This window comes from Sodiomyces alcalophilus (genome assembly GCF_042370955.1).
Source record: "Sodiomyces alcalophilus JCM 7366 unplaced genomic scaffold ACRALscaffold_1, whole genome shotgun sequence".
Classification (NCBI taxonomy): domain Eukaryota; kingdom Fungi; phylum Ascomycota; class Sordariomycetes; order Glomerellales; family Plectosphaerellaceae; genus Sodiomyces; species Sodiomyces alcalophilus.
Window position 1 is genome coordinate 11,032,070 of NW_027263532.1, and position 25,038 is coordinate 11,057,107.

Here is a 25,038-nt window from a genome sequence, read left to right on the forward strand (position 1 = left end):
CCGACGCTGAACTATACGCTATAGTTCAGGCCCTAGAGACTACCCTACAACAGTCTTCTAGGCCCCTAGAGTGCTATATTTTCAGCGATTCACAGGCGGCTATTCAGAAGCTTTAGGGCCCCTCACAGTGGGCTATAACTACTAAAAACCATATCTCCCGCCTTAAACAACAAGGCACCTCGGTCTTTATCTAGTAGGTCCCGGCTTATTTAGGGATAGAGGGTAACGAACTAGCAGATAAGGTAGCTAAACGGGCTCTAGACCCGGGGAAAGCCACTAAATCTATTAAGCTAGTTACCCTTAGTCACCTAAAACGCAGGGCAAACGCAGCTACGATAGCTAACTAGAAATCCCTTTAGGCTGCTAAAGAAGAGGCCGAAAAAAGGGGTAAAACAGTCCGGCTAGGCCGCCTATATAGACGCCTAGTTCAGGATAACCTCCGCTTCTCTCGAAAGCCCCTATATTTACAGGGCCCACGGTGGCTCTAATCAGCCTATATCCAGTTAAAAACCGGATTCGGCTACCTAAGACCCTACCAAAAACGGGCCTAAAACTGCTCTATAGACCGCTATTCCTGCCCGGGCTCCCCGGTCCAGGATACAGCGCATCTAATCTTATAGTGCCCTATTCATAGGGCAGAAAGAGACGCCCTACGGGAAGCCCTAGCAGGCCTACCGCTAACTCTACCGCTGCTATTTAGTACTAAAAAAGGATTATAGGGCTTATAGGCCTTCCTTTTAGCTACTAAGATAGCTACGGCAGAGTGGTTTAAGGGGCAAATTACTATAGATTCTACGGTCTGATTTTTCCTGGTTTGGTTTTCCTGACTTTAGTATAAAGAATAGGGTATTAAGCAGATTGATACGGAGGATTTCCTTTGTTATTTACTGATTTACTGCTATATAGCACTATACTTAGCTGTCTTTTAGGACTATAACGCCTAGCGCTATAGCCCGCCGCGCCATAGCCCTAGGGCTGTATGCGCGTAATAAAAAAAAAAAAAAAAAAAAAAAGAAAGGGGACTTAAACTCCTTTACTAGCAGCCTGGCTATAAAGGGGCTAATGCTATTATTATTCTATAAGTTTACAAACAGCCTAAGCTAGTTCGTTAACCTTGTATTTAAGTGCAGAGGTCGGACCCAATACTCTTCCACCTCCACGAGCTGGACCCACCTTTTCCGCGCAAACGCCCCAAAACGCCCGATATTAGTATCGTTCAATTGCTCTTTTCGAGCCCGTTGTGCGCACGCACAGCTTCGCTTTACGCAAGCCGTTGTTGTGCCGTAAAATGGGTGCGAAAACGCAGCGTGGTGCGCACGCAAAGCCGCCCGAAAATTCTAAGGTGGCCCGTGCGCCCGCCGCCCAATCAGAGCCCGGGCCTTCCAAACAGCCCGCACAGACCACCCAGCCTCACACCGAGCCACCCACCAAGCCACGCGCACAGCCGCAGCAGCGCACGCAAACGACTAAGTCAACATAACGCCCGATTCTAACGCAATAAGACCGACCCGGCCGCCCTAGCCGCCGCGGTAGCCCCGAACCCCCGAATTCGACCCCGGACCCGGCCCTACCTAGCCCCACTTTTCCTAAAACGGCTAGGGACGGAGAAGGGGATATAACTATAGAAGATACCGATTCTAACGATGATTCTAATAAAATAGCCCGCTATAAAACGCCTATATAAGCCTCTAAACGGGACCGTAGCGCCTCTATAAGCCCTACGCCTAGAGCCCCCTCTAGGACCCGTATAAACCGGTATATAGCCGACGATTCGGAGGTCGGAAGCCTCCCTGGATCCCCCTCTAGGGGCCCCCTCTAGGACCCCTTCCAGGGCCCCCCCCCTGCTAAACCTGCTAAAAAACAGGGTCTAATTAGCTCTGCCTAGGCTAAAAAGACCTAAAGACCTGCTAAAGAATTCCCCCCTTTACCCTAGAAGTTAACTAGTTCGGCTAGTAAGGCCTAGGTTAAAGGACTTCTCTAGCAGGCTCTTTAGCTAGTTTAGTAGGCCTATAGCCTCGACGCCACCCCCCCGATTAAGGCCCTTCTTATAGGGCTTAAATCCATTATCGAAGGAACCCCTATGGGTCCTATAACCCTTATAGCACCTATTAGCTCTGTACTCGAATAGAAGGTTAACGAGCTAGCTTAGGCTGTTCGTAAACTTATAGAATAATAGTAGTAGTAGTAATAGTAGCCCCTTTATAGTTAGGCTGCCGCTAAAGGAGCTTAAGCCCCCTCGGGAGCCATAGGCCCTATAGGGCCTACGGGCTCTATAGGACCTACGGGCTTTATAGGACCTACGGGCTCTATAGGGCCTGCCCCTCCCCCCCCTGCTACTCTAAAAAACCCGAAAAAAGTCCGAAGAGTAGTGCTCTAGCCTACTAAAGGATAATCCCTCGGGGAAATCGACCCTCTCGAGCTTCGAAATAGGATTAATAAGGTCCTAAAAACCCCCGCCGTCGTAGTAGTTAGCTCCTCGACTAAGGGGAACCTAGTCCTAACCCCAGGCCCGAAATACACTGCCGAACAGCTCCTAGAATTATAAAATCAGTGGTTTAAAGAGCTAAAAGACCTGCCTCTTTAGGCCCCTTAGCCTACTAGCGACTGGTTTTTTTTTTTTTTTTTTTTTTATTCATTACGCGCATGCAGCCCTAGAGCTATGGCGCGGCGGGCTATAGCGCTAGGCGCTATAGTCCTAAAAGACAGCTAAGTACAGTGCTATATAGCAGTAAATTAGTAAATAGTAAAGGAAATCCTCCGTATCAATCTGCCTAATAAATACCCTGTTCTTTACGCTAAAGTCAGGAAAACCAAACCAGGAAAATCAGACCGTAGAATCCATAGTAATTTGCCCCTTAAACCACTCTGCCGTAGCTATCTTAGTAGCTAAAAGAAAGGCCTATAAGCCCTGTAATCCTTTTTTAGTACTAAATAGCAGCGGTAGAGTTAGCGGTAGGCCTGCTAGGGCTTCCCGCAGGGCGTCTCTTTCTGCCCTATAAATAGGGCACTATAAGATTAGATGCGCTGTATCCTGCACCGGGGAGCCCGGGCAGGAATAGCGGTCTATAGAGCAGTTTTAGGCCCGTTTTTAGTGGGGTCTTAGGTAGCCGAATCCGGTTTTCAACTGGATATAGGCTGATTGGAGCCACCGTGGGCCCTGTAAATACAGGGGCTTTCGAGAGAAGCGGAGGTTATCCTGAACTAGGCGTCTATACAGGCGGCCTAGCCGGACTGTTTTACCCCTTTTTTCGGCCTCTTCTTTAGCAGCCCAAAGGGATTTCCAGTCAGCTATCGTAGCTGCGTTTGCCCTGCGTTTTAGGTGACTAAGGGTAACTAGCTTAACAGATTTAGTGGCTTTCCCCGGGTCTAGAGCCCGTTTAGCTACCTTATCTGCTAGTTCGTTGCCCCTTATCCCTATATAAGCCGGGACCCACCAGATAAAGACCGAGGTGCCTTATTGTTTAAGGCGGGAGATATGGTTTTTAGCAGTTATAGCCTACTGCGAGGGGCCCTGAAGCTTCTGAATAGCCGCCTGTGAATCGCTGAAAATATAGCACTCTAGGGGCCTAGAAGACTGTTATAGGGCAGTCTCTAGGGCCTGAACTATAGCGTATAGTTTAGCGTCGGCGACTTTAGTAAAGGGGCCTAGGTTAATTCCTAGGGCTCTATAGGGCCTATTAACGGGTGACCACTGTATAACAGCGGCCGCCGCCTGCTTAGGCGTTATAGGGCCCGGGTAGCCTATAGGGTGGCCTGTGGGGTGGCCTTAGGAGCCGTCAGTATAGAAAACAGATGCCCAGCTGCCGAGAGACTGGATTTCCGCTAGGGCTTCGAGGTGGGCTGTTTTAGGGTCGGTGGGATCTTTTATAGAGGGCTACGGCGCTATAGGGCCGGGAAAATAGGGGCGTAGGTCCGCTAAAGGCGCTAAGGCCTAGGGAGCCTCCTACTTAGTAGATAGGGCCTCTATATCCCAGGAGGACCCTACTAAGGCCGGTAGTTCCCCCCCTAGCTTATAAAGCTATGTGGAGGGCTACAGGGTCTAGAAGAGGGCGAGGTCGTTGTTGTCGTTGTTTAATTCGTCACGGACACTATCTAGGAGCTCCTTTTTTACCGGGTGGTTCGGTAGGAATTTTAAGATCCTAAAGGCGTAGAGCCTATTCGATCTATTTAACCGAACCCGGGCCGGTAGAACAGCGGCTTCTAGTTCTAGGGGGCGGAGGGGGGAGCCCCTGAAGGCACCTAGGGCCTTAACTAGAGCGCCGTATTATAGGCGTTCTAGTCGGTCTACTAGGTGGGTTTTTTAGGACCCGGGGTCCTACCAGAGCTGTAAGCCGAAGTCAGCTATAGTGGATATACAGGCTATATATAGCTGCCGTAGGGCCCTAAAAGACAGGCCCTTCTAGGAGCTAGCGAGCCTCTATAGTCGATTTAAGGCGCTGGTGGCTAAGTTTAACCGTTTTTCGACGTGGGGTTTAAAGGATAGCTTAGGGTCGAACCAGACCCTAAGCCACCTAATAGCCCCCTCGGTAGGCCTAATTTCGTGCCCTGTTATAGTAGCTAAGTCGTTAACTATAAAGCGTTTATTATAGAAGTGGATAAGCTCTGTTTTTTGCGGGTCGAAGAGGACTTGGTTATTTTCGGCGGCGCTGAAAAGGGCGTTGGCTGCTAACTCTAGGGCCCTACAGTTCCTACTAGCTGATTTAGAAGCTACGGATAGCTGAAAATCGTCTATATAGGAGAGCTGTAGGCCCTGGAACCCTTTATCCACTATAACCCCCCTAATATATATCAGGAAGAGTATAGGGGATACGGGGGAGCCCTGTAGGACCCCTATATCTAGGGGGGTAGGCTGCTAGACCTGCCCCTCGAACGCTAGCTGGATACGCCTATTTTCTATGAAGGAGGCGACCCAGCTAACTAGGTTCGGGGGCAGTTAAAGCTGTTATAGGGTGCGGAGGAGCTATGGCCTGGCGACGTGATCGAAGGCGCCTTTAATATCCAAAAACAGGGTCGAAACAACTGAATTTTTCTGATTTTTCCGTTGTTTTTGGATATAATTTAGTAAAAGAAGGGCTGTATCGATAGCTGAGCGTTGTTTCCTACCCCCTATTTAACTAGGGTGTAGAAGATCGTCACGTGAATTCGTAAGGAAGGCGAGTCTAGTAGCTATAACCCTTTCGAGTACTTTACCTAGGCAGTTTAGAAGGGCTATAATCCTATAAGACTTAGGATATGAATAGTCCTTTTTCCCTGGTTTAGGTAGGATAACACTAAGGGCCTCTTTCTAGTAGGTAGGGTGGTAACCCACTAAAAACAGAGCTGAATAGGCCTATAGGAAGACCCCCGGTATCGTATTATAGGCTTATTGGATAGGTTTTAAGCCTATACGATCCGGGCCGGGTGCCTTGCCTATGGCGGCTCTAAAGATAGCACGCTATAGTTTAATAGCCTATAGGCTAGGCCACTCCTAGGGCCTTCTAGAGTCCTTACTACCTAAACTAGTTAGGTTCTAGGGCACTCTAGAGGGGCTGGAGGGGCCTAGGTCCCCTAAAGGGCCTATACGAATAGGGGCTTTAGGGGCGTCGGTGGCGGTGGCCTCGGTGGCCTCGGGGGTAGGAAACAGGGTCCTTAGGAGTGTATCACACTTATCCTCGAAGGTATAGGCCTTCGGGCCTTCTAGTCCCTGGATAGGGGGTATTTTAGCGTTAAGGCTGCTTTTTGTGTAGCTATACGCCTTGAAAATCTCGTTGCCTTCGGCTTAGGCTAGGAAGGCCTCCTAGTGGTCGGTTTTTACTGTTTTTATAGCGCGATAGTAGGCGTTTCGGGCTGCTTTCTAGGCGGCTTTAAGAGGGGCAAGCCGGGGGGCCGGGGCCCCTTTTTTTACCTCTTTCTTAAAGACCCTAAAGGCCCTACTACTCTCTTTTCGTAGGGTCTTTAGCTCTTTAGTCCACCACGGTTTCGAACGCTCTACTACTTTAAGCCTAGGCGTGGAAGACTATAGGGCTATAGTAATAGAGCTTGAGAGGTGGTGACCTATAGAGTCCCAATCTGTAGCGTTGATCGCCTGCTGTAGCTAAAGGGTTAGTTAGGGTTCTAGGTCCTTTAGAGACCTAGAGAATAGCTCCTAGTCCGCTAATTTATAATTATAGGCGGGTGGGATAGCTTTGTTTATAGGGCCTTTAGGACCTAGAATAGCTACCGAGATAAGGATAGCGCGGTGGTCGGAGGTGGTGTTATCGATATACCTCTAGCTATTAAAGTGGAGGCGGTGGAAGCCGGGCGTATAGAAAGCTAGGTCTATAACTGACTCCCGGTATAGATTATCCCTAATCAGGGTCCCTCTATACAGGTTAACCTCTTTAGGGTCCACTAAATAGGTAGCTCCGAGGCTATCTAACCAGTCTACTAAAGGCTAGGCCTTAATAGTATCCTGATTCGACGCAGCCCCGTTCCACTGCTAGTGGTTCCTGTTAAAGTCCCCTATAATAAGGGCGGGCCCAGGGATCGAGAGGCCCTATAGGACCCTTTCTTCCGTCCAGGGGCGGGCTATAGAGCCTAAAAAGGGGGGGGAGGTCGAGGGGGGGCTAGGAGGCCCCGGGGGGGTCGTGAACGGTCTAGGGGGGCCCGCGGAGCCTAAAGAGGGGCGGGGGCCCCTAGTATTCTTCGAGGGGTCGAGCTCTTTTTGATTATAAACGTGTAGGATATAGAAGGTCTAGGGGAAGTAGACCTCTATAATTTAAGCGTCTAGGTCGTCGAGGAGGTCGTTTCGAAGGGAAAAGTCGATATTATTAGCCTTTTTAATATAAGCTAGCACCCTAGGCCTAAGAGGGAAGACCTGGGAGGTGTAGGAGGTAGGGGGGGCGGTGTAGAAGGCCAAGTGGTTTTTAATCACCTAGCCTTCCGGTTTCTAAAAGCAGTAGGGTTCCTAAATTAGGACTATATTAGCCGAAGCCTCTAGAGCCTATTCCAGGATCGATTCGTGGGCCGGTTATTATTTATTAGCGTTATGTTAGATAAAGAGCAGCCCGTTTCTCGAGCTTTTTTCCGAGCTAGAAAACCCACTATTCATAAGAATAGTTAGGCTTTAATAGCTCGAATAACCTCGTAATCCGGGCTATCCGGGGGGTAGTCGCCGTTATAGTTATAGCAGTGATATTTAGTATAGACGCAGATACCGTATTCTTTATAACGGTTATAGTAGTGTTCGGTATAGTATTCGTGGTTACCGGCATAGATAAAACAGGTCGTTTCGGCCTTATAGGTGCCCCTGGTATAGCCGAATTTCTAGCACTTAGAGTACTGGGTTTTCGGGGTGATAGGCCTATATTTATAGACCTTAAGGCGTTAGCCAGCGATCTATAGGCCGAATTTTAGGTAATGCTTTTGCTCTGCTTCGGTAGGCACTGCTAGGATAATAGTGCCGCTATTAAATAGGGGGTCAGGGCGGCCTAGCTACCTAGGCTAGCCTACGACCTTAATAGGGTTAAAGGTCGTAATTTCGGTGGCTATACCGGCTAGGCCTCGGCCTAGGCCGGAGCGGAGGCCCTGATCCTCCTAGGGGGCGGTAAAGGGGTCCTGTTCTTCGAAAGGGTGGACCGGGACCTATTTAACGACTAGTTTAAACTAGTCGCTAGTAGGCTAAGGGGCCTAAAGAGGCAGGTCTTTTAGCTCTTTAAACCACTGATTTTATGATTCTAGGAGCTGTTCGGTAGTATATTTCGGGCCTAGGGTTAGGACTAGGTTCCCCTTAGTCGAGGAGCTAACTACTACGACGGCGGGGGTTTTTAGGACCTTATTAATCCTATTTCGAAGCTCGAGAGGGTCGATTTCCCCGAGGGATTATCCTTTAGTAGGCTAGAGCATTATTCTTCGGACCTTTTTCGGGTTTTTTAGAGTAGTAGGGGGGGGAGGGGCAGGCCCTATAGAGCCCGTAGGTCCTATAAAGCCCGTAGGTCCTGTAGAGCCCGTAGGCCCTATAGGGCCTGTGGCTCCCGAGGGGGCTTAAGCTCCTTTAGCGGCAGCCTGACTATAAAGGGGCTGCTGCTGCTACTGCTGCTGTTATTTTATAAGTTTACGAATAGCCTAAGCTAGCTCGTTAACCTTCTATTCGAGTATAAAGGTAATAGGTGCTATAGGGGTTTTAGGACCCGTAGGGGTTCCTTTGATAGTGGATTTAAGCCCTATAAGAAGGGCCTTAATCGGGGGGGTGGCGTCGAGGCTATAGGCCTGCTAAACTAGTTAGAGAGCCTGCTGGAGAAGTCCTTTAACCTAGGCCTTACTAGCCGAACTAGTCGACTTCTGGGGCAGAGGGGGGAATTCTTTAGCAGGTCTTTAGGTCTTTTTAGCCTAGGCAGAGCTAATTAGACCCTGTTTTTTAGCAGGTTTAGCAGGGGGGGGGCCCTGGAAGGGGTCCTGGAGGGGGCCCCTAGAGGGGGATCCAGGGAGGCTTTCGACCTCCGAATCGTCGGCTATATACCGGTTTATACGGGTCCTAGAGGGGGCTCTAGGCGTAGGGCTTATAGAGGCGCTACGGTCCCGTTTAGAGGCTTATATAGGCGTTTTATAGCGGGCTATTTCGTTAGAATCGTTGTTAGAATCGGTATCTTCTATAGTTATATCCCCTTCTCTGTCCCTAGCCGTTTTAGGAAAAGTGGGGCTAGGTGGGGCCGGGTCCGGGGTCGAATTCGGGGGTTCGGGGCTACCGCGGCGGCTAGGGCGGCCGGGTCGGTCTTATTGCGTTGGAATTGGGCGTTGTGTTGACTTAGTCGTTTGCGTGCGCTGTTGCGGCTATGCGCGTGGCTTGGTGGGTGGCTCGGTGTGAGGCTGGGTGGTCTGTGCGGGCTGTTTGGAAGGCCCGGGCTCTGATTGGGCGGCGGGCGCACGGGCCACCTTAGAATTTTCGGGCGGCTTTGCGTGCGCGCCACGCTGCGTTTTCGCACCCATTTTGCGGCACAACAACGGCTTGCGTAAAGCGAAGCTGTGCGTGCGCACAACGGGCTCGAAAAGAGCAATTGAACGATATTAATATCGGGCGTTTTGGGGCGTTTGCGCGGAAAAGGTGGGTCCAGCTCGTAGAGGTGGAAGAGTGTGTGACGAGGACTCTTAAAACCGCTCCTAATTCCTAAACGAATAAGGAGTAACCTATTAATAGACTTTATAACGGATCTGCCTCCCGCTAAAAAGAAAAAGTATAGGTACCTATAGGTTATACCCGATTAACTTATAAAGGCTATTACCCTTAAAGCGATAAACTCTATAAAAGCGGAGGTATACGCTAAACGGTTCCTATACTATTACTTTCGGTTTTACAGTATACCTTATTTAATTATAAGCGATAAAGGTTCTAACTAGATAAGTTGCTTTTAGCGATATTTTTATAAATTAGCTAGAATCGAATAATCATTAAGCATAGCTTACCACCCCTAGACCGATAATGCTACTAAATAAGCGAATTAAGAGGTATAAGCGTACCTCCGAGCCTTTATTTACTACGCCTAAGACGATTAGGATAAGTTACTACCCGCCGCCTAACTAGTATTAAATAACCGGGAGAGCTTTACTACTAAGATAAGTCCGTTCTTCCTTAAACACGGATATTATATCGACCCGATCTAGATTTATAAGGAACTAAGCAGCGACGCTTACGAGTTTATAGCCTATAACCTGCTCCGCCGCCTTTAAGAAGCTATAGAGTTCGCCTAAGCCTTAATAGCAGCTATAGAGCTATAATAGGAAGAGTTAGCGAATAAGCGTTATATCCCTGCTAAACGGCTCCGTAAAGGCCACCTTATATAGCTCTCGCTCACGAACTATTCTACCCTATAACTAACCATTATATAAATTAAGCTGGCTATACTAAAAGTATAGGGTTTTTTTATTATTATTATTCTCTTACTCCGCTATCCTAACTAAACTAGGAGCCCGGCTTAGGCTATGCGGTCCTTCTTAGCTGGTTATAGGGGGGAAAAACCTGTGCGGGTAGAAAAAACCCTATACTCTCCTTATTAGGATTAGTGCCGCGTCGGGGCCTCGGGGGTCCCGGTGGTAACTCGATACGTATCTGGATTATACCTTTAGTCTAGTGGCTAACGGGAAAGTAGCAGGCTAGGGATTTAGGTTAGCCTAGGGTGCGGCACACTATATAGGGAGCCGAAAAAGGGCTATAGCGGTTCCGTTTTCCGGGGATTCTCCCTATATCGGGGTGGCCGGCTTTATTTACACCTTCCCTTTAGGCGGGGGGTTTAGCAGGAGCTCCTGCCTTTATTATATATGCCTACCGAATTCGGCAGCCTTCTATAACTATAGTCAGGTTAATTAAAAATGTTAAGGGCCTCCGCCCTTCTTCTTATTTTTCATCCTTTAACCCTCTCGTTACGATATTATAGGTTTACCTATAAGCCGCCCGCCCCTCTATTCCCGTCTCCGTGCCCGGCTTTATACCGTATTTACTAATAATACGTATCTAGCGGTCTATAAAGATATAAGGTCGTTTTAATATTATTAATTTATAAGTGGTAGCGTAGGCGGGAGGCTAGTGGTTTTAGAGCGGGCTAATAAGATAGGTTATAGTTAATTATATAATAATAGTAGTTAGATTAATTAATAAGGGGACCGCCGCTATAAGTAAAGGGGTGCCGTAGGGGGTGCGTGTCGGTTACGGGTCCGGTGCTAACTATTTCTAAGATACCTCCTAAGAAGAAGCAGTCTAAGAAAAAGAATAATACTTATTATTACGAGGCTAGCGCCTTACGAGTTCTGCTATAGGTATTCCTAGGGGCGCCCTTAGGGTGCTAGCGTAATACCGATAAGCGGCCGTTTCTAATTATAAATAAATATCTTAGATACACTAAGCGTCTTAGAGGTAAAAAACCCGAGGATATAAAAGTATACGCTAATACTACTAGAAAAGGTGCGGTATACTGCTAGTATACTAATAGTCGTCGAACTTATAAGGATATAAGTTATTCCCGTGGTAATATCTTAATAATGCCGGGGCGGTAGTAATAGGGTTCTAATAGTTAGTAGGTCCCGGTAATAGCTTTAAAGTATTAGTAGCGTATCTTAGAATATCACCGGGAGCTTATAGCGGCTATTAATAAGGGTAGGGACGGCGCGGTTATAAGTTATATCCCCGGGGGTGCCGATACTATACCGCGCTAACTTTAGGTAGGCTTATAGTCGGCTTATAGCGGCGGTGGTATCCTTTAAGCGCGCTGCTAGGCGTGCTCGCCCCGCTAGCTGCTACTATAGTGGTAACGCTATATTAGCTGGATTAAAGCGTTAACTAAATAGGCTAAAGGGAATAATCGCTATCCTATTAAAGGTAGCTATAAGTCCCCCGCGGTCTCTTAGCGATTTATTAGCGGTATAGTGGTGCTAATATAATAGGATAGGGATACGAGTATAACGCTAATAAAGATAGTGCCTCTAGAAGTGAATATAAGAAGGAGGAAGATAGCGAAACTAAGGCCTCGTAGAGGATAGATACCGCTATAGTATATCCCTTTAGTACCGCCGGGGCCCCGGCTTATAAGGCCCTAGAATAAATATAAAAGTCTAGTTTAGGTGCTGCCTTTATTTTATATATACTATACCGGTATAGTCCCGTTATAGGGTCTTTAGTGCGTATTTCCTTATAATTTCTAGGGTAAGGCGGATATTATTTAGGCGACTAAGATATAGGAACCACTTCGCGATTACTTTTACTTTTTAGGGTGGTTTAGGGCGTTAAAAAGGTCTCCTCGGGTTAAAATCGGCCTCCCTACGGTGCTATAAAGGTCTTTACGCGATTTTAGAGTGGTATTTTAGTATTATAGAGTAATATATTCGGCTATCTCCGCCCCTCCGTCCCTATAAGGGCACCGGGCAGTAACAAAGCCGGGAACTCTCGCTTTAAAAAGGAAGGCCCTAAGGCTAAGTTTCTCGGAGCGGATTTAGGTAAGGACGGAGCTCTATGGCTTTAGGAGACCTATATATCTTTAGAGGTCTTTTTTTCGGGGGTTTCGGTCCGGTATTACCGCGGCGTAGGTCGGGTTCCGCGTAGACCCCGTGTCCCTCCACCTCCTTTTCTATTCTTCCTAAAGGGCGGCGTCTAGGCTACTAGTATTTACTTAGTTTTAGGCGGTAAAGGATTAGGCGGGCTAGGCGAGTGCTTACTAGGTAATATAGCGGCGCCTTAATACCGCTAATACTCTCGCGGCGGCTTAGGTGCTAGCTAGGATAAGCCCCTTTATTCCGGCGTTTTAGTAATTAAGAGCTCTTTTAGCTATAAGGCGGGTAAGATATAGATCGAGGGGGGGGATATATATCTCTTTTTCTAGGATCCGGATTAGTATAGCCTTATAGGCTCCTACGATAGTCCTAAGGCACTTATTCTAGGCCGAGCTAAGGGCTATAGCGAGGCTATAGCGGGGCCTATTAGTAATTTAATAAAAGGTAGGGGTATAGTAGGAGATAGCTAGGCGGATCACGGTAATATAAAGGCGCCGGGCGTTAACGAAGCTATAGCCTTAGGCTACCGCGGCGAGCCGGGTTAGGGCGTAGTTTTATATCTTTAGTTTACTCTAGATCTCCTTCTTATACTATAAGAAGTTAAGTTTCCGGTCTAGCTATACCCTAAGGAACCTGGTCTTTATTAAGGGGGGTACTGGTATAGTACTAAGGTAGAGAGGCGATAGGGGCGGGGAATAGGATTTTATAAAGGGTATAAACACGTATTTTAAGGGCTTAAATTAGAGGCCGCTCGCCTAGGACTAAGTCTTATATATTCGCTAAGCGGAGGTAAGGCGGTGCCGCGTCTAGGCCTCCGTATAACCGAAGCTAATAATATTCGTGTTATTAGTAAAGCCGATAATAGTGGTTCTCGCGGCGTATTCGAGTTCTTTATATAAAGTGGATATATATAGAATAAAGAGAATTAGGGAGACCGGGGACCCTTATAGTACGCCGGCGCGGAGGGGCCGCGGGGCTACCGCCTAGCTATTAAAAAAAAGGTAGACTATCCGGTCTTAGAGGAAGCTACTAGTTAGCTAGACGGCCTAGTCTAGGAACCCCTTACGTTTAAGGGACTTAAGGAGTCTAGTATAGGGGATAGTATCGAAGGCCCCGCGTATATCTAGCTAGAGCATCGCGGGGGCACCGCCTAGGGCCTAGGCGGCTTTAACGGCCTTTATCGCGCGCTATATAGCTATCTCTATACTACGCCCTGGTTAGTTTCCTATTTAGCCGCTAGGGAGTAGTCGGTATTCTTCCGCTACGGCAACAAAACGGTCCGCTATAATACCTTTAAGCAGCTTTTTAATCGTGTTAAGGAGGGAGATTAGCCTTTAGCCTTTAGCTATCTCGTAGTCGCTTTATAGGCGGCCCTCTTTTCGAATAATTATAACGGTAGCGGTATAGTAATAGCGCGGGAAGTAGCTTAGGGATAGGTAGGCCAAGAGGATTATAGCTAGGATCTAGTATAGGGCCGGGCCATAGGCCTTTAGGAGGCCTATTAGGAAGCTGTTTAGGCCGGGAGCGGCCTATAACTTAGTCCGGTAAAGGCGGCCTTAGATATCCGCTATAGTAACGCTCCGGTCTATATCCTATCTAAAAGGGTACTCTTATCCTAGGGGTCTAGGATCTAAGTCTCCGGGGGGGGGGGGGGAACTTAGCGTATAGGATATCCGCTTTCTTATTATAGGAGGTCGCTAGGTTATTATAGTCGCGGCGTAGCGGTGGTATAATTAAGGGTCCGGGTAGTTAATATCCCTTAGTCCGGGCCTATTTTTAGAGCCTTTAAAGGAGCCTATCGTTTATTTAGGTTAAGTAAAGGAGGTAGCGCTAGTATTACCTTTTCGCTACCGCTATAGCTTTATTACGGCGGAGCTTGGCTTCCTTATACTCTTCCTATCTATTCCGTGATTTCCTCGCTATATACCGCCTATATAGTCTACGCGCCTTTTAGGTTAGGGATATTAGTTTATTAGTCTATTATAGATAAGGCGGGCGGCTAGGGGGGCCGGTTTAGCATCGCGAGGCCGTCTAGTCGGTAATAGTAGTAAGGTCCTGGGTTAGCTAGTCGAGGGCCTTATCGATATTATAAGGCGTTATTAAGGGGCCCGGATATATAAGGATCCTAGGGGCTGCCTAGTAGGCGAGGGAGGGAACGAATTCCTTTTAGACCTAGCGTGGGTGGTTAGGAGGCTATAGCGGGGCCGTGTTAGCGGGGTAGTTTATATTAAGGTGGATAGTTATAATTTAGGAGAGGTGGTCTTATCTAATAACCTTAGTGTCTATACTATTATAGTTATTACGGAGCCCCTATAATACCTATATAAGGTTAATAGTACTTAGCCGCCGGCCTAGCCTATACTAAGTGGTTATTCCGGGGGGGGTATTAAGGTCTAAGTTCTAGCGAGTAGTTAGTTCTAGGAGGGTGCTAAACCTAGGGTAGAATCTAGGGTAGCTAGCCTAAAAGGGATAATAGAGGTTAAAGTCTCCGAGGAGGATATAGCGGCCCTGGGGGGGTATCCTTATAAGGTCCGTGGTTAAAGGGGTATACTATAGGGTAAAGGCGGATTAGTAATTCTCGGAGTAAATTAACTAAATCGTGATAGCTTAGTCGCCTACGCCGAAAGTGACTGTATAGGAGTCCTAGTAGGCCCGCTATATCTATATACTAGGGGGATATTATTTATAGATATAGAGTAGGGCTTTGCTACCTCCCTAAATTAGGAGGTACGGGGCCCTGCTTAGGGCTTTTAGACCCTTCGTAAAGGGGTTAAGCCCTAGCTCTTAGATAGCTATTATATCATATTCGGTGCGGGCCCGTAGCGGGAGCTTAGCCCGGGCCTATTTAGCTCCTATATTCTAAGATAGGACACGAAGCTTTATTAATAGGAGGGGGGGTTCGGGGTTAGGTTAGCCTAAGTGGCTCCCTGGGTGTCTTATATCAGGGGCGGGTTAGTCCCGCGGGGGACTAGGAATAGTTCTAGGGGTCTAGAAGCCGGGGGGTATTTATAGAGTCGCTTTAGCGGGTAGCCGGGGCCGCGGTAAGTAAGGGCGGCCTATAGTAGGGTAGGGGAGGGTAAGGGCGAGGGCTAGCGTGGGCGGGGTTACTAGTATACCGCTTCGGTTTATCTTAAGATATCGAACTCTTTTACCCGGTACTTATATGCTTCCCGGGCTTTTATAGCCTCCTATTTCCTAACTTAGTAGGTGTTATTATAAGCTTTATAGTTCCTATTATAGGCGGCGTATCTCCGGGTAGCCTTTAGGGCCGATACCGGGTAGTTCTCGAAACTATTTTAGTAGGTAGACTCGGGTTTAGCGTAATAGCGGCACCGCTTTTCTGCCTTTAGGCACTAGGCGGCCCTATACCCGAACTATAAGCAGGTATAGTATTATAGGAGGTTTATATTAGGGTTATAGGGCTTATATACAAAGCTACCCCTTTTAAAAAGGAGGCTATTCTATATAAGGCTTTCTATACCTTCTAGTATAATAGCCTTAATAAATAGTATCGCTACCTTACCGGTACCGTACCTAGGGAGCCGGGTCCTTACTTAGTATATTTTTGTATTAGGATTAGTGGCTTATAGGGTCTAAAGGAGCTTATTTTCGGAGAGAGGGCTTAGGATTAAATAGGGGATAGCTTTTACCAGGATTAGGTAGGTTTAGGTGGATATTTTAGCTCCGGCGCTAAAGGCCTATTTAACTTAGTGGTTAGCGAAAGTAGACTATTATTACGCCCCCTTAATAAAGGTTAGGTAAATATCTTTACTAGGTAGGCGCCGTGCCGTTACGGCGTTAAAGCGGCTAGCGGCAATATTTACTATTTAGATAATCTCCTTCGGCGACCGGGCTAGGAGTGCTTAGTCGGGCTAATCTCCGTGTTTAATAATTAGCTCTTTATAGTATCTAGCTAGGATCACTTTAGGGGGGGCTAGGTCCCGGGGGGGAGCCGCGGCGGGCGGTGCTATAGCTATAATAGCCTAGGTCGGCTTTATGCTATTCCGGAGCTCCTCCCTAATCACGCTCCGTATAATAGCATAAAGGTATATAATCGGTATCGCTACGGTACTCTGGCTATTAAGGCAGTATAGCTTAATAAGCTCTTCTACTAGCTCCACGACCTAGTTAATCGTGTTCCTATTAGCTAGTAGACTTTAGATTAATACCTTAACTTATTAGATTTTCGTTCTAAGGGCCTATATCGCCCCTATATCGGTCTCGGTTCGGTTATATACGGGAATATCCTGATTCGGGCGGTAGGAGTCGAGTAATAGTCGTTATCGGCGGGGGCGGTTTAAAGAATTTTTAGGCGGTGGACTAGTCGCCACCACCCCTTCTATTATATCCGCCCCCGCGTCCACGCTATGGCTTTTACTCGGTGCTATCACGGCGTAGAGGAGGGAGTTAGATTCCTTCTTTAATTAGTTTTATCGTTTTTACTTATGTTACGCGGCGGTGATAGCCTAATCCGTTTAGTTTATAAATTAAAATAAGCTAATTTTATTTAAGTATAGGGTTATTAAGGTTATTAACCCGTATATTATGGAACTAAACGTACCTTTAAATATATACCCGAGGTTTTATATAGACCTCCTACGATATATAAGCGAAGACCCGTTTCCTGGTTAAATCCTATATAACCCCTAACCCGGACTGATTCGTGACGGTCTAGAGGAAGACGAATAGATAGTAAAGAAAATCCTATACGCTAGGAATAGGAAGGTAGGTAGAGGCGTGGTAAGAGAGGCGTTAGTAAAATAAGAGGGATATGCCTAGATATCTTAGGAACCGACGGAGTCCCTATAAGAATTAACCGCCTTAGACCGCTATAAAAAGAAGTATAGCCTAATTAAAGTTAATAACGGACTACGCGAACGTTACGAAAAGAAGAAGGGTTATAGGAAAGGCGGTAAGGATTAAATAAAGGTTAGAATAACGGTAAAGCCGTCTATATTAATTAAGTCGGGGCGGATAAGCCCCGCCCTTAGCTACTGGGTTTAGGTATCGAGATTAACGTTATTATAAGCGTTCTCGTGACCGTTAACGCTTTCCGCGATAATAGGAAATAATATAAACGCTATAACCTTAGCCTGTCTATCCGTCTTCTTTCCCTTAGAGGACTTAATATCTTTTACCTTAACGGCTATAACCCCTACGATATTCTTGACTACCTATAGGAACCGGTTAAGCCAGCGTAGGCCTTCTACCCCTATAAAGGTAATCGTTATACTAGGGATAGGCGTAACGATAATAGGAGACGCCGTAATAGGTATAAGTCTACCTACTATAATATAGGAGTCCCTAGGGGGGGGGGAGGAGGCGGTAATATATACCGATAAGCGAGGCTTACCGGCTCCTAAGTCGACGGGCGTTAAGATAGGCTTATCCTCCTACGAAGTACGAAAAGCCTTTTTCGAGACCCCGGACGCCTTTTAAAAGGCTAAATAAGCCGCTATAAGCGCCTTTACCGCCTTAGGGCTATAAAAGGGGTTATCGTTAACTACCTTTACCGCCTTTAGGAGTACTATTAACGGACTAGTTATCCTAGGCGGAGGAGGAATATATCTATAACCGCCCTTTAAGCAGTTATAGTATTTAGGATCGGGTATCCTTACTCCGGGTCCTAATTAGTCGCGGTAGCGCCGCTTATCCTAGCTATTAGTAATTACCTTTATATAAGTAAAGCAAGAGACTAAACAGGTCCTTTTAGAAGGATATTTTATTCTATAAGCGCGCTTCGTGGGGCTCTTAACCACTATAAAAGCTTTGCCCGCGGAACGCTTACCCTTAGCCTTAGCGGCTCGGGCTAGCTTGGCGCGGCGGTCTATAGCTAAGGCAGGAGTAGTAATCTCCTTATTAGCCGGGGCGGGAGTAGGTGCCTCCTCGCCGGTATTATTATTATTATTATTATTAGCCCCCTATATTATATATATAAGTTAGTAAAGGTTGCGCGAGGCTTATAAGAAGAACGAGAAGACGTACCTTAGGGGCCGGAGATAATCCTAGAAACTTAAATATCTTCTAGAGAAAGAGATAACGGGTTAGAATAATAAAACGATATACGGAAGGGTAGTAGGCGATAGAAAATATATTACTAATAATAAAGGATATTATTAAAGAAGAGAAGAAAAACAGAACTATAGAGGTAACGGTAAAGTTAGTATTATTAATAAGCGAGTTATATAATCAGGGAAGGTATATATATCGGTTCCTTATATAGAAGGAATAACCCTATAACTCGCTTACGAATAATAATAATATCCTTATATAAAACGTTAATTAACCTTATAACTATAAAGAAAGCCGCCTCGAGTACCCTTTAACGAATAAAAGAGTTATTTAGGGTCAAAGAGCTATTAGAGGTCGTTATTTAATCGATAAAGAGGCGTTATTTAATTAAATAATAACGCTTTACTAATACACCGAAAATCGACGGCTTACCGAGGGGGGAGGGGGGTAATATTACGGGTTAACCCCGTGGAGATAATCCGGTAGAGTACCGGATCTTCCGACTAATCACATCGCGCGTCCAGTGGGTCGCCGCGATATTATATTTAGGTCGTAAGCGCCTATAGAGATTTCTCCTTTTCCTCCTTTTCTCCTTAGCTTTACATAATTTCATTATTCGGCCTTACTCTATGAATAACTTATAACTAGCCGCTTATAGTTGAATATTATTATTAGCCGGAGGGTCACCACGGCGCTCGCCTTTCCGGATATATTAAAACCGAATAGTTAATAGTAGATATTAAAGGACTCTAACTACCTAAATCTTTAAAAGGTCGAATTAAGTAATTACACCGCCTATTAAATAAGGCCGGATATCGTAAAGGCTGCTTCTAGGCTAGCCCAATTCGCTACTAATCTATCTAGTTAGTATCACGAAGCCGCAAATAGGTGCCTTAAGTACCTCGACTTAATAAGGTCCCTCTGCCTATCCTTTAGGCCACGGGATTCTAAAGAAAACCTAGCTAAATACGCCCTCTTTTATATAAGTGACGCCGCCTTTAAGGACGATTATAAGACTCGGTATAGCTCCTAGGGATATATAACTATGCTTTTTAAAGGCCTTATCGACTAGAAGGCGAATAAGTAAACGAGCGTTATTATATCCAGTATAGAGGCAGAGCTTATAGCTCTAAGTGCTACCGCCTAGTAGTATATCGCGACGCGATGGTTAATAAAGGACCTAAGTTTAACCTTTAAGGCTAACCCTATTATTATCTATTACGATAATAATTAGACCTATTAGCTACTAGAAAGCCCTTGGCCGTAGGTTACCTCGAAGTTAAAGTATCTGAATATATAGGCCCTATAGATCCGGCAGATTATATTACGCCGGGAGATCGTGATTAACTAGATCGCTCCGCTACGGAAAACACGCGGGAACGGGCGCGGGGGTGGCTGGCGGATAACCTACGAAGGGATCGGTTGCGTTATAGGAAGAAGGAAAAGGAAGAGGAAGAGGAAGAGGGCGAGGATATCTATTAACTATCCACGATTATAGGCGGGGCCCTGCCCTGCCTACCGGATCCGGAAGGCACCTGCCTTAAAGGAGGCAGGTGGCGCCTTCCTGCTTTATTATTTTAACGATAGAATAAGGGATTAGCCCCCCGGGGACGCAGGGGACCGTCTCTTACGATCCTCCTATGGACGCCTTTCGGTAGTCCTTCGGGGTTGACCGACCCCCCCGGGAGGCCTAATTACCCTTTTGCTTAGGCTAACCTATACCTTAGCCTGCTCCTTCCCGTTAGCCACTAGACTAGAGGTATAATCCAGATACGTAATACGGCGGAATCGGGGCTATATCGGCACCGCGGTGGCACTACTCCACTATAAGGAAGTGTATAAAGGTTTTTTACCCTAGGGTTTTTCCCCTCTATAGTAATCTAGGAAGGACCGTATAGCCTAACCAGGCTCCTATATATTAGGTTAAGATAGGATAGCGGAGTAAGATAAATAAATAAATAAATAAATAACTAGATTGCTATTAATAAGATAGTTAGCGATAGGATAATAAAGGCGTTACCCCCGTAAAAGCATACTATATTTATTAAGATACTTAGAATATAAAAGAGCTCTGCCGGCTTAGTTTAATCGGATTAACTAATATCGACTTAATAGTAGCTTAGATTAGATTACGATCACGATTAATAATCGTTAGATTACCTATAATTATATAATAATTATCACGTTATTTTTAGGGTTAATTTCACTACTATTTTAGGATTATAAGGTACCAGCTATTTAATAAGCCGTTAACCTTTAGATTAATATCTAGGCTTAAAAACCTAAGATTTTTACGTTATTTTTAAGCTTTAATTTAATTAGAACCGTTAGGATTAATCCTGCGGCTCTAGGGGGGGGGGGGGGGGGGTTAGGCATTTATGCCTAAGGTCCCCAATATGCTCTATAGGTTATATTCGAAGAGCCATATCATACACTACTCCGAATACGGCGGTACTTCTATTAGATATATCATTATGCTTTTCCTCCTCTTTTACCTATATATTTAATATCGTAGACTGGTACTCTTTTATAGTCTGTAATGAATATAAGTCACACTTTGTACGATATTAGTGTCCTGATAGTAAGTAACGCGCGTAGGTAGCTAAGGAACTACTCGTTATTAATGCTTACCCACTGTAGTACTCGTTTATAGTCTATAATAAATATAAGTTATACTTTGTATAATATAAGTACTAGTATTTATATTCCCCCTATTCGGTATTTGCTATCCACTTAATCTATTTTTAGGAGGTTACGCGACCGTATATATAAGCAAGATCTTAGCCGTATATACTGCGTAGCTATACCTTATAATAAGCCTTAATGTCTATAACTAAGACTATATATCTTAAGCCACTAAATCACTACTATTTCTGCCTATATATTTATTAACGCTAAGGTCTTTAGAATATATAATATCCTTATACTAGGTACCTGACTATATATTATATAATCGTGATTGCCCTAGTCACGTAACCTTATTATATATCACGTAATCGTGATTGCCTTAGTTATCTAACCTTATTATATTTTATATTATCGTGATTGCCCTAGTTATATAACCTTATTATATATTATATAATCGTGATTACCCTAGTCACGTAACCTTATTATATATTATATAATCATAATTACCCTAGTTATATAATATAATATTATTATATATCATACAATCCTAATACCCTACCTAGTCACGTGACCCTATTATATATCACGTAATCCTGATTATCTACTCTAACGTATACAGGTACATAACATTTATAGCCAAGATCTTACTTATACACGCGCTCGCGTTACCTTCTTATTTGGGGTTGAGTGGATAGCAAATACCGAACAGGGGGCGTATAAATACCGGTACTCGTACGATATTAGTGTCCTGACAGGCCTTATCGGGGACCTTAGGCATAAAAGCCTAACACATGACATTCGCCCGGTGATTAGTTATCCCGGGCGGCTCTATTCTAATCTGTCCTGCGGCTTCCGACATATATCTATTCTATAATCTGGTGGTAGTCTGTTTGATACCTGACTATCCCCTGGTAATTAGGCTCCTCCCGTACCTTCTCTTCGTTGGATGTTATTCAGCTACCCAAAATGACGGCGAATACATGGAGCCAGCTTAAGCTCAACCGATCCCGCGTTATTGCAAGTACTGCGGCAACGGCGATATCTCTTGCTTGTGGTACCAACGTAAGAGATGCTCTGGGACCTTTGGCCGCGCCAGAAGTCCCGATGCCCTCTTTGCGGCCGTTGCTAACTTCCGGTCGCATCGCCATTAGTACGCCTACTCAGCGTGGGCACCCCAGTTTGCGGAACGCCTCGAGCTGTCCTCCACTGAGAGCAACCTGGTTGGTGCGGCGGGGAATCTGGGAATGTACTCGCTGGGCGTGCCAATTGGCATGTTTGTTGACCATCGGGGACAGCGCCCGGCTGTTGTAGGCGGCGCCCTGTTGCTGGGCCTGGGCTATTTTCCCTTGCACCAGGCTTACGAGGATGCCACTGGCACGATTGCTTTTTTGTGCTTCGTCTCTTTCTTGACTGGGCTGGGAGCGTGCATGGCCTTTGCGGCCGCCGTTAAGACTTCAGCCCTCAACTGGCCGCGGCACCGCGGCACCGCAACGGCCTTTCCCCTTGCAGGTTTCGGGCTAAGTGCTTTTTTTTTCTCCACTCTTGGGCGCTTATTATTTCCAAACGATACGGGCTCATTCCTCGCTATGCTTGCAATTGGAACCTCTGGCTTGACCTTCTGCGGCTTCTTCTTCCTTCGTGTCGTGCCCCATTCCGACTATCAGCACCAGTCTGACCAGGCAAATCCCCGAGCGCGGCACGAACCCTCCGAGGTGGTTACGAAGCCACAGGCATCTCGCCAGCACCCTCATGATTTCGTAACTAAAACTGGTACGTCTAATAGTGACGACCTAATCCCCGCCGCTCGGACTATAGACGGTCAGGCGTCAATGGAATCCGTGACTCAGGTCGGAGACGCTGGTCCTTCTTTGGACGTTGCTTCTGACCCGAGTGAGATGACATCACTTATGTCGAACTCGGTCTCCTTGCCAGGCGATATCATTTCTCTACAGAGCACTATTGATACGGATCGTTTGCCTCGTGCAGATATTCGTGGATTTCGATTGATCCGTACATTGGATTTTTGGCACCAGTTTTCCATCATGGGCATTCTTAGTGGTGTTGGATTGATGACGATCAAGTAAGTTACCTGGGTTTGTGTTCATACAACGTTCCTTGTATCAATCCGCCACGGCACTCTTCCCCTAATGCTACCACCACCCAGTAACACCGGCCACAATGTCAATGCCCTTTGGCGACGCTGGGATCATACTGTGAGCGACGGATTTTTGATAACACAGCAACAAATGCACGTTTCGATCTTGTCCATATGTAGCTTTGCTGGTCGGCTCTTGAGCGGTAAGTTACTGCATATTCCATGTGTACCTAGGTCGTGTGGTATTAACCATGAATGTCAGGTATTGGTTCAGACATGTTAGTCAGGGCTCTGCGGAGTACTCGTCTCTGGTGTCTTTTCTTTTCAAGCCTTGTGTTCTCCGTGGCTCAAATATCCGCTCTCTACATCACAAACCCACACATGTTGGGCGTGGTCTCTGGTCTTTCAGGCTTTGCTTATGGCATGCTTTTCGGAGTCTTCCCATCGATCGTGGCCGAAACATTCGGCGTGAATGGCCTTAGTCAAAACTGGGGGTTAATGACCCTATCGCCTGTCATATCGGGCAACATTTTCAATCTCTTTTACGGCAGAGTCTTCGACCAACATAGCAACGTTGGCTCTGACAATGGACGCAGCTGCCAGGAGGGTCTTGCATGTTACTCCGACGCCTACTTCGTCACGCTGAGCGCCTGTGTGTTGGGAACCGTTGTCACGCTGTGGGCCATTCGTCGCCAGCATGACCTACGGTCCATGGGGTCCAGGGGCACTCAGCAAGACTGACTGGCTCTAAATTCACCTGGGAACTTCGCCTTGTCTAAACGAGGCCACACGTCATCTTAGCTAGCTTAGACTATCCGGGCGGTAGGCAATAACCTAATTAAAATTGGCGGTAAGGTAAGAACTAGAGTACGTTTATTCCGACTGGGGCTTTTGTTTATGGGTGGTCTTATTCGGACTGTGGCTTATCTCAGCAAGCTCAGACCACCGTAGGGGTGATAGTGTAGCGTAGACAGTGAATTTATATAAATTACCAGTAAGGTATATAGATATAGGCTATAATAGACTATTTATGGGTTAGAATAGACTATAAGCTAATTATATGGTTTTATTCTATTAATCTTAGGATTACCCGCAGGATAGTCTAAGGCCCGAATATAAAGATTATTATGATCGATAATCGCTAGATCTAACCTGTTTACGACTTTTAACTTTATAATACTATTTCTATTATCTAGCTAATTAGTCTTTGGCTATTAAGATCGTAGTAATCAGGGCTTTTTTTCTATACTAGTTACTGCTATTTTATAGCTACTATTCTTATTAATCCGAGATAGCCGACGAATCTAGTAGCGAGCTTAGTGTCGCATAGTCTAGCCTAAAGCAGGTTCGGAACGGGTTATTCCGGGCCCGAAAGTATGAGTGGACCTGCCGTAGGAATAAGGACAGGACTTTAGTATAACGATTAGAGTTTATATAGACTTAATTAAATTAATAGATTAATCGCTTATTTTACGTAATTAAGTTATATACTATTTATAATAATTAAGAGTCTTAGTTTGCTTAATATCCTATTAAAGCTATTTACGCCGGGCTGCCTATAGCTATAACTATAACCACTATAACCTCTAATACGACTATCTATATAAGCCATAAAGATTAGGAGCTATAGCAACGCCTCTATAAAGTTAGGGCCCGTAGTAACGGAGTCTAGGACTTCCTACGCCCTGACGATCTAGTCCCTCGGCTATAGCGAGCCACCCGTCCCGAATTTACCTCCTACGCCTCTATCGCTCATATTAACGGGCACCCTACTAATATCTCCGAGCTAACGGTTATAGGTAAGGCCGCCTATACTAAAGACTACCGCTGATATAAAGAAGATCGTAAGGACTACGAGACCTATTAGAAGGGTATTAACGGTATACTTAAGTGGGTGGAAGAGTCTATCGTAGCGAAGAGACGGAAGGCCCTAATAAAGGGCATAACTCCGGAAGAGATCTTCGTAGTAGTATAAGCCGACGCCGTACCCTATATCGCGACCCGTATAAAGGACTCCTAAAAGAACTACGACCTTTATAAAAATAAGCCGCCTATAAACCTAAGGAAGGTGGCCGCCTAGCTAGACGACTAGCAGGACCGGCTTTAGGACTATTATAACGTCGGTATATATAATAACCCCTGGGAGATTTAGATTAACGACTTCTTTAAGGCTATACGACCTGCCCTAGGTAACTAGGTAGATATAAAGGAAGTAACGCTAGACCTTAAAATAGTAACGGCGATAACACTTATTGCGGAAGGAAAGAAGGCGGCGGAATAACTTAACGCGCTGCCTATTCGAAGCTATAGAA

General features: G+C 45.9%; 1 protein-coding gene across 1 annotated transcript; it reads left to right on the plus strand.

Moving 5' to 3' along the window:
* Positions 1-21,875: 21,875 nt before the first annotated feature.
* Positions 21,876-23,754, plus strand: ACRALDRAFT_1045566 (uncharacterized protein; the record flags this gene model as incomplete). Its single annotated transcript, XM_071015399.1, has 3 exons — positions 21,876-22,711; positions 22,796-22,929; positions 22,989-23,754. The coding sequence occupies 3 exons, from the start codon at positions 21,876-21,878 to the stop codon at positions 23,465-23,467; spliced, it is 1,449 nt and encodes a 482-aa protein (XP_070880286.1). The 3' UTR covers positions 23,468-23,754.
* Between the last annotated feature and the right edge of the window lie 1,284 nt (positions 23,755-25,038).